The 10,403-nt window shown below is 46.3% G+C and overlaps 1 protein-coding gene across 2 annotated transcripts; it reads left to right on the plus strand.

Moving 5' to 3' along the window:
* Window positions 1-324: 324 nt before the first annotated feature.
* Window positions 325-8,029, plus strand: LOC119107012 (Krueppel homolog 2). Of its 2 annotated transcripts, none has more exons than XM_037230359.1 (5): window positions 325-403; window positions 2,164-2,350; window positions 2,670-2,919; window positions 6,148-6,281; window positions 7,002-8,029. In XM_037230359.1, the coding sequence occupies exons 2-5, from the start codon at window positions 2,169-2,171 to the stop codon at window positions 7,222-7,224; spliced, it is 789 nt and encodes a 262-aa protein (XP_037086254.1). In that variant the 5' UTR covers window positions 325-403; window positions 2,164-2,168; the 3' UTR covers window positions 7,225-8,029. The 2 variants fall into 2 exon arrangements, with proteins under 2 accessions (XP_037086254.1, XP_037086255.1); XM_037230360.1 differs by having other exon boundaries at window positions 331-403; window positions 2,168-2,350.
* Window positions 8,030-10,403: the final 2,374 nt, after the last annotated feature.

The following is a 10,403-nucleotide window of genomic DNA, read 5'->3' on the forward strand; positions in this document are numbered from 1 at the left end:
TTACTGCCAGATCTCACGTAATGCGGACGATGCACTAGCAGTCTAGGTGGTTTTCCGAATACACGTAGAGGCCACTTTTTGAAAAGATGGTGTCTGTCGACAACGTCGGCACAACGCCAGAACAGAAAAGCGATTCACTTCAAAACTTATACGCAAAGGCCGAGGTGGTTGAAACCAACAGGCGAGCGGTGACGACATTCGGAAGATTACGCAGCTCGCGGGTCCTCGCTTGCCGAGAAGAGGGTTTCAGTGACGTCACCGAGCGAGTGGGCGTTAAAATCGCCGGATGGTCGTACCACGATTTCTCTACCTCGACTTCGTCCACGAGGTGTCGATTCTTCTGGGGAGGTTTCGCCGTGGCGTCGCGGGAGAGGGTGATATACACACATCGGTCGTCTGCCAGGTAAGAACCTGTCGTTGGTTGTGCCGGCGTGCTCAGTTTGAGGTTCACTCATGTTTTTTTTTTCATTTAGGGGGAAGGTTTGTTTGCATCAAGAGTTGTAAACGTGGGAACTTCAACGAAGGCCAATATCCTTCCTACGGTTCCCGGTGCCAACGGAAGGATGAATCACGACTTTAAAATGCTTAGCTCTTTTATGGGGAACGTTTCATCACTGTCAGTGTTTTTGCGGACTGGGTTGCAGGATAACGAAGTAGCACAAAGATTGTCGTGGCCCCATGCCAGGAGCTGGTGGTGCAGTTTGGTAGTACCACACGGTGAGGTTGGGGGAATTGAAGGTGGGGTGGGGTGGGGCTGAACCATGAAACAATTATGCGGGCTACCCTTATAGTTCCCCAACATATAAGTTTCTCCCTGGATTTGGTTCACTTAGCTCTCAAAGTTTCAGAGGTAGGAGCTCAAGTGGGAGGGAGGGGGGGGGGGGGGGGGAGAGGGAGGTGGAGCGAAACCCCCTCACCTGAATAGGGACCCACACCAACTGTTAGGGGCTCCATCTCTCACTCATCCAGAAGGCTGCTGAACCTATTAATTGTATGAAAGGAGTAGGTGAAGCCCACAGATAAACCTAGTTATGGATAGTTTTGCCTTGCACTCATAAGCATGTAAGGTGTGCACAATTTGGTGTTACATGTACCAGCATTGTATTTCTTAAACTAGTCAGTTAGTTTTCCTGATTTTTTTTATCATTGACATTTCTTCACACACAGTTCAGTGCTTGCAAAACAGGCTAGAGGCATGTGCTCCAGTTGCAGGCATGCAGCTGAACTGTGTCATCAGGGGCCCAAAGTTCAGATGTTCACTAAAATCCTGTGAATCTTGAAATCAATCAGCAAAAAGCATGAGCCATTTGGCACAGGAGATGGAAAGGGTGGCCACCCTTGGCCCCACCCTTGGATATGTACCTACCCAGGTGACCAATGAGAAGACATCTTAAAGCAAAAGAAGTTTGCAATTTTGACTTGTCTACTTGCACCTGTCCAATGGTGATGGATGCCACTGATTTACCCAGCCTAAATTTTGCACTGAGATTTAGCTATCTGTCAGGGCCCATGTGTGATGTTAAACATGCAGGACTAATTGGCAGAGGTGGTGGAGAAAGAGGGGGGGCTTTGACTATTGTTTCAGATGCACATACTGTTTATCATGTAGTTGCATGGCACCATATTCAAATAAAATTTGAGTGAAAATGCTGATGCCCTTATGTACCATTTTGGTTATCTTCTCTTGTTTGGTTTGGCCATACTCTGCATTAGCGGTTTTGGCAGGTTTCTTTCATTTGTGCAATATGTGACAAAAAGCAGTGACAGGATTAGTTGAACAGGCAAATAGAAAGCAGTAATTTCTGTTATTGATCACTGTCAGCCATGTTGAAAATGGATGCTTAGATGCTGTTTTACATCTCTGGGTTTGACTTAAGTTAATTCATGATGGTAGTAACAAAAGACACTATCCATGTTGATAGCAGGGTTAAGAAACCCCTGAATCAAGGTCAGCTGATGGCACCAAGAATACCATTTAAGCCTGCTGTTTTTGATCGCCTGTTCTCCAATCCAGAAGTCAATGACTATGAATATGATTGAAAGCTAAGTTCAAAGCCTGCAAAATGATTTTTTGAATGTTTGAATACATGCTGTGTTCAAAGTGCAGTCTAAGAGGATTGTTCTAGTAGTGTGGGTCACAGTTGACCAGGTGCTCATTTGCAGCTAGAATGGACGCAACTGCTGAGGACAGCTCGGAGGGCGCGAGGCCAAGCGACCAGCCCGGTGGCCGACCAGCTGGCATAGAAGGCGTCCGTGAGCACATTGTCCAGAACAAGGTGTCGTTCGCCCTGTTCTGCACCCGCCTTGCACAGGTGCTCTTCGCCATCGGCTACCTGCTGCCCATCTTCGGGTCAGTGTATGATTGGTGATCATCAGGGATATGTTCATGAAGCTGTGAGGTGTTGATCCTCTAGGTTCCACATGCTTTTGGGCGTTGTCTGTCTCTGTACTGTAGGGGTATAGCTGGGATGGTCATCAGCCCCATCTCAAGCGAGTACATCACCCTCAATATCGTTTTATTAGCACCTGTTGTGGAAGCAATATTCAGTACCAGTCAAATTATGCGTGAAGCCGAAGGTGTCCGTTTGATGACGGTTAATGGCATCACGTGTCGGCTGTCGCTGCTGTTCGCTGTGTGATAGTCTGTGCTCTCGTCTGGCCCACACCAGGTCAGCGGCAAACGCCTACAGCAAGGCGCTGGTGGCCACCGTGGCTACGTCAGCTCTGCGGCTGCACCAGCGCGTGCCTCAGCTGCAAATGAGCCGCCAGTTCCTTGCCACGCTGATGGCCGAGGACGCCTGCCACTATCTGCTCTTCGCGCTGGTGTTCCTGTATGGCGCGCCCATGACCATGGTGCTGGTGCCGCCCACACTGTTCGCGGTGCTGCACTCGGCCAGCTACGGCTTGCGTCTCCTGGATGTGAGTGGTGACACCAGTGTCTGTCCACGGCCCGGAAAAGAACGCGGCTAGTGGCTCTTAACATTGCCAGTGGACGACGGTGCGCGGCCCCATGGCTTCCGGCACTGGGCCGACTCCGGGCTGACGAGCTGACAAGGGGTGTGCACTAGTGCTGCCACGTTTTTTGGATTTCGAGAGCCCGCGCCCCGCCCCACACCAAATGCTGAAACCCGCCCTGCCTGCAAGACAATTTGGGGGGAAAACCCCTTACCCCTCCCCCCCCCCATTACTGACCCGCAGGCATTTTTTTTTATTCCTGGTCAATGTTTCCAATATTGCCCCACTGAAGGTCCCAGAACTAAGAGCTGTAACAATTTACAGGATCACTGATTGTTTTAACTCAGTTTTTGATGACCCGCGCTGAAACGTTTTATTTGTCATTCCTGCACATATCCTTATACATAATCTGAGCATGATATTTGACTTAAAGGAAATAATAAAAATATATATATAATTATTTATTGCCTTAAAAGTGGTTTTCAGGGCAACAGTTGTTGAAGATATCACACTTCATTTCTTCAAGGCCTAAAAGTTCGACTGATTGCAAGGTTTAGAGTCTCAGAAGGGCCAACATACATTTTTGGCCAAGCGCATCAAATTCTCTAAGTTCTCACCAGCACCTTTGTCGCTCTTCAGAGGTTACTTCAAAACGATGTAAATACCCAGGCCTTGAGTCAGGGAGTATGATAAATGTCACACTTGGAAACATTTTTAACTTTTATTTACCTTGGTTCTTGTGATCTATTTCATGTCCTGCATAATACGCATAGCTGTCTTTTGTAAAGAGAAAATGTGACATCCATAGCTCAAAGTTGGTTGGTATTTGAAAGCAAATGAGCGTCATTTTCACAAAGAAGGAATGCTATATGTACTTAAAAACGGACAGCCTTACAGATTCATACGCATCATGGACAACATCTAACCCATTTGTGAACTACAAACACGCACATCAATAGCAACCTTCGCGTTGCATACACAGCAGTGCCTGAACTATGACTGACTACGCTTGCTTGCGCAACGCTTTACACCTCATGACAAGTAAAACGCGATGTGGTGAAACGCAAACGAAAATTATGTAGGCAAACGGTTCATTTCGTGAAAGGCAAGCGCGCCAAAATGATCCACTATTAGCACTTTGTGAGCAGCTGATCATATCTAGTCAGTAAAGTCACTACCAAAATTCACAAAAAGTCAGTAAAGTCAGTACCGACTGCCTTTAGTTTGGTAAACAATGAAATGAAATGATGGTTGAACAACTAACCATATGTCAAGCAATTTGTAATGCATATGGATAACACAGTGATAATAGCCTTATTCCTGGTGGAAAAGTCTGGAGAATGGAGTGACATGAGTTGACATTTCGAAAACATGCCGTTATCCAAATAAGTGTCAGTAGTAAATTAAAGATTGCGCGCAATCCTGTTCGATTTTTCAGGGTTTTTTTTTTAAACAGCGGGCCACAGCTTTTACAAGTCACCAACATTTAGGGGATTAAACAAGACGCCATTGCCAGCCATTTCTGCGATACGGTGCATATCTAAGAATTAAAATGCACGAAAAACACGTCCACGTGTAAACTAATTCAAGTGAACCAGGCATCACGCATCACGCTTCTTTCAAGCGTCCAATGGATTTCAGTTAAACAGGCATCCCGCATTACGCATCAGGCATCAATCATGCATGTAAAGAATTATAAGGTTGCGAGCAGCACGTCGCCGACTTTTTATAAGAATGCATTCAATTATTTTCCTGCTTTGATGGTACTGTGCGCTGTAGATGATTGAGCTCTAAAAGGAGACAGGGTCCCTCCCTGTTCCATACCACCTTTTGGCAACCATTCTTTGGAAAACACGCATGGGCTGAAAACCAGGTAGGTAGGTAGGGTGATGCGTATTAACCTAAAATCGTTTAAATGTTTGGGTGGTGCCTGACACGTAACGCGCGACGCCTGCTGACTTGAAGTCATTTGCGTGTACGAGAGATGCGTGATGCGTGATGCCTGTTTACTTGGAATTGCTTCGATACATAAGACAGTGGTGATAACCGTATTCCTCGGAGAAAAAAAAACAGGAAAATGGAGAGGTAGATGCGTTGATATTTCGGCAACATGTCTTTATCGAAACAACAGCAGAAGCCAAAAAATAACAGAAATATATTAGGAGAAAATAATTGAATGTATTCTTATAAAATACCACTTCTACTATTGTTTCGATAAAGGCATGTTGCCGAAAAATCAACCCATTTATATCTCCATTCTCCTGATGTTTTTCTCTGAGGAATGAATCAATTACTACTGGCTTGTGTATGTGAATACTGTTCCCCGCGAATGCACTAAACAACTTACGAAATTAACTGCATGTGTGGCTGATGTGTAATGCGTGATTCCTGTTTATTTAAATCCGTCGGCGTGCACACGTATTTTTATTCTGGTTGCGTATGTACTGCATCGCAGTAAGGGCTGGTAATTGCTCTTTGGTTAACCCCTTACTGTTGGTGACCGGTAAAAACTGTAGCTTGCTGTGAAAAAGCGTTAAGAAGCGAGTGCTATCATCGTCAGACAATTTTGAATTTACTGCTGATAGTCGATTTGATAAAGGCATGTAGCCGATACATCAATCCATCTATTCCTCCATTCTTCTAGTTAATCTACGAGCAATAAGATTATTAGTGCTGTTTTATTCGTACGGCCTCAGGTACATCAGATAGTACTGGTGACACGTACACATTAGGTAGTCATTGGGATATGCTACAAGAACAGTCGATGTCTCCGGCACTGCGCATAGTCGCGACCACCACTATGACCATGAGAGGTCGTGAAAACATCGGGACATTTTCGTGATGTGTCTCAGTGACTACCCGTACGTTTGCTTCACCAGTACCCATTGTTTACGTATTCATGGTGGGCTTTCCTCGACTTAAAAACTTGAAAGGCAGCAGAGAAGGACGTTATGGAGAGCTTGCCTATTGGCAAATATCCGACGCGTGAGGGCGTGGTCGCCGTGTGGCTGCTCTGGCGCGTTCCATGTCACGCCTGTCGGGTTGTGCCGGCGGCTGAGACGCCTCAGGGCGTGGCTGCCGTGTGGCTGCTCTGATGCGTCCAGTGTCACGCCTTGTGCCGGCAGCTGAGACGTATCAGAGCGTCGCTGTTCTTGCGCGCTCTGTGTCACGCCTGTCGGGCTGTGCCGGCAGCTGGCCGGCCAGAACAACTCGCTCGGGGCGCGCTACCTGATCTCGCTGGTGGAGCTGCAGTCGCAGAACATCCTGCGCGCCGTGGCACTCTCCGAGATCGTCCTCATGCCGTACACCGTCTTCATGCTGTTCACGTGAGCACCGGAGCTTGGCCAGGATGATTGCCGCCGTCGCCTGGTGCGCCTGTCTTCATTCTAATCTGGATCCAAGAGAAATCCATATACGTGACGATCTGAGTCATACCAAAACTATGCGGCAACTTTGAACTTCGGTTGCCCGGCCGGGCCGACTGTGACGCTGTCGACGGGCTTTTGTTCTTGGTCTTTTGATCCATCTTTGGATGGATCGCATTTGCATTGTATTTTAGAAGCAAATAGCCCACTTTCGTAATGTATCACTGTTTTCTGCTTTATTGTGCTGGCTCTGGGTGATCAGACAGGCTTTCCCGCAGCAGTTCATGAACTTTCCGCTATGTCCATACGCGCCCCACTTGACTGCGATGCGCCGTTTGTTGGACAATCTGATGCGTAAATTGACGTGAGGGTGGGTGTTTGGTGTGTTTTGCGGTGTAGGTGTGGATGGGTGCGGGAATGTGTTTGGAGGATCGGTGCATAAGCAGATTATAGTTGAAGCTTGTATGATATGCATGGTGCTATGATGATATTTGGGGCCAGGTAACCCGCAGCAGAAATTTAAGTGGACGTCAAGTTTTGCCCCATTTTCCGCCATTTAGTAATGCACACACGAAGTGCTTCCATGATCATTGTATGTATCAATTGAAATGGCTGTTTTCAGATTGCGGTCTACGGCAGATACCTGTTCGTATTTTCACGCATGCCGACCGTGCGTTGCAGGGGCCGCGGCAGTCTGCTGGTGCCCTTCTTGTACTACCGGTTCCTGTCGCTGCGCTACTCGTCCCACCGCAATCCGTACTCGCGCAACATGTTCCACGAGCTGCGCCGGCTGGCCGAGGCACAGGCCGCTAGTCCCGGCTGTCCGGCCTTCCTGGCCACACTCATACGGCGCGGCGTGGGGCTCGTGGTCTCGCTCAGCCCGCCCGCCGTGGCAGCCCATTGAGATACAGCCTGCGCGCGCTGCCGCCGTGTGGCGCTGGTCGGAGGCTGCGGTGGCGACGTAGGCCGCCTAGGCCGCCGGTGATGCCAGTGGGAACCAACGGTTCCGAACACACCTGCGGCTGCAGAAAGGCACAGGGCAAGCTGCAAGTGTATGCGACGAGTCATGATCGAACATCGAGGGCGGGTCGACGTGGTGTGTCGCCGGTCGTGGACGGTCACCTCAAGTCCCTGTCGCCCAACAGGCCATCTTAGCACGCACCCCGCGTGGTCAGCACTACATCCCAGGCATACCTGCACTGGCCGGCGTGGTGGGTCTGACAGCGCAGTCTCCGCTAATACAATGTGTATTTGGTGATCACGTCCGTTGCAGGGGCCCGGAATTATCCCATACACGTTTGTTTTGGCCCGTGGACACTACACTTCCGGCATGGAGATTTTTTCAGACCTGTTCGTGCATTTGCACCGGGGATTTCAATCGTCCTAAGAGAGTCTAAGCGTCCGTTCTGCTGTCGTCCGTCTCGCGAGATTGTGCTGCAGTATGGAGCGCTGCTGTCATGTATTCCAGGTGAGCGATTTGATGTCCCAACCCCCGACCGCGATTTGGTCCGTCCGGAATGCGTTATGCTTCCGCTGAATGAACAGACAGCAGCCAATAATGATGACTTTCGGGTCAGGTGAGATCGGGTTGATGTACTCAATCATGTAATGGTATAACAAAGCTGGCGGCTTTTGTAGAACGAACATTCAATGTGTGGAGCTTGGCCAATGTTGTGATGTCTAGCGATTGAATAAATAGCAAATCCATATTGTTGGGCTTGATAAGATGTCTTGGAGCGGACGGTTTCCTGGGGTGGTGTGCCACAGTCGGCTTCACATCCATCTGGTGACGGGGTTGCATTCAATCCGGTCACTGCTAAAACAACCAATTGACTGCTAGTGGCTACGACATCGTCCTCTAGTGATGCCAGTGTAGTGATCGAACTCAATAATTACAGCATTCCTCAAGGTGGCACCGTCCAAAACTGCGAAGTCCGCATCATCAGCTAATAAAACCTCGGAGCTGGACATGTTACACATGGGGGTTAAGCGAATTTTGAATGCGTGCACTGATGCTCACAAATTGCGACAACAATTTTGACGAAAACTTAGGTGTAGTTTGGGAAAAAAACAATTCTGACTTTTGGGGGGAACGCATCCAACGACTACTTTCAGTTCGGTAATGTTTACCATTGTTCGAAATTTTGGCGCCATTGGTTACGGAGACATCGGTCTGACCAGCTTGGGTAGCCAAAAAGTCCGTTTTTCGGAATGGTCTGATATAATTGTTATATAGCTCATTCAACGCACGCTTATGATCTGCTAGTTAGCAAATACTTAGACAAAACTTTAAATATAAAAAGTTCATCGGTTGTCGACCAAAAGGAAAAAAGGCCAAGTAACGAACTCCAAGACCAGTTGTGGCACGATTTTTTTTTTTTTTGCTCTGCACCTCTCACTGCTGATACTGAATATGCAATCAGAGTTTAAAGCTATAACTTGGTTTGCTTTTTCGAAAACGTTTAAAACAACAGTTTTTAAAAATCGTTAAGTTTGGAAAATGTTGGCATGCTACCGCTTTGGAAAGATGCGTACTTGAACTCTCTACAAAAACGATTGCAAGATGATTCACCTCCGGAGCATAGTTTTATCATAAAACATGTTTCGAATGTACGCTGTTTTGCGACAATGCACTTTTTGTTGGACAACTTTAGATCATTGTTCGATGTGTTGAAATATTGTAACTTCAATGCAAAATTACCCGGCTCAATGGGATGTTTTTTCGCAAATAGCATTTGGGTTAAAAGCCATGGAAAAACAAGCCGGCGGGCACACTGTGCTTGCCCAATAATGTTACGCTGAACACGAGAAAATCCTATTCAGTAAGGACCACACAAATAGCAATCTTCACAGCGGTGCATGTAAATATCTGAGAGAGATCAAAAGATGCTTTTACACTGGCAGAAAGCCGAGAAGATGAACGTTTTTAATGAAAAACTTGAATCTAAAATTTTAACGCTGGAAATTTCCAAGAATTCCGAAAAAGAAAACAAAAACAAAAATCTAAGTTTTGTAAAAACATTTAGTCCATCTAGATAGCACAAAATGCATGAAATAAATTATCTACGTCTTTTTGAAATTTCATAACTGCATTCATTTTTTCTTTTTAAAAAAATTGACCAAATGTTGGCTAATTGACTATCTTGACTACTCAAACGTGTGTGCCCCTTAAGGTGCACCTGGTTCTCAGCTGGAACATATTTGTTACAAAACGAGACTTGATTTGTTATTGATTACGCCACGAATCGTTGAACAGAGACAATTTTTCCCGTAGCGCTGCGTGCGACACTTAGAGAGTAGCCGTTTTTCACCTCAGTGTGACCATGTTTTTTTCTGATTGTTAGATAGAGAGATGGTCCTTGCCAAGGGTTATGGATATTTTCATCATTATCATGCCATTACATTTTAAAAGTGGTTTTGAAAAAGGATCCGTAATAGCCTAAAATTTACCCAACCTTTAAATGCTAAAAATGCATTTGCAAAAATGCAAAATGCAAAAAACACGTCAACTGTGTAAAGCAAACAACGTACTAACCAAACAAAGGTTGAAATGTAACTGGCCTGATGCTTAAACAAAATTTTCATTTCAAATAGTTTTACCATCTTTGACCAACTGACCACTTTGATAAAAATAGTTTCTACTTGTCCAAAAGTTGCACCCGTTCCTTATCTACGCTAGGTTTTTCACAGAAGCAGGTTGCGATACATTTTGCGGAGAATATATTTCTTCAAGTCGAGGCTGTATTTCCCGCGGCGTTACGGTGAAACGTGGATTTTAAAGTGTCACTTTAACAAGACTTTTGCTATGTATCAAAATCAGTGCCTTCATCTTTGCAAGCAGTTTGGCAATTATCAAGTGGTAAACGTGAGCCAAGTGTTCGGATTCTGGAGTAAGAGCTAGTGTCACGAAAGTTCATCAAACTATACACTTTTCCTATCGGGGAAAGCATAGGAAAAAAGGACCTATAATTGTTTTCCGGAATTCGGACTACCTTTGATGCCTGTTACCAGGCATGTTAGCTACCCTGAACAAACCATGCGTTAAGTTCTGCGATGAATATTCAAACCTTCAGCGCCAATAAT

This window comes from Pollicipes pollicipes, unplaced genomic scaffold, assembly GCF_011947565.3.
Source record: "Pollicipes pollicipes isolate AB1234 unplaced genomic scaffold, Ppol_2.1 Scaffold_6587;HRSCAF=7807_pilon_pilon_pilon, whole genome shotgun sequence".
Classification (NCBI taxonomy): Eukaryota; Metazoa; Arthropoda; class Thecostraca; order Pollicipedomorpha; family Pollicipedidae; genus Pollicipes; species Pollicipes pollicipes.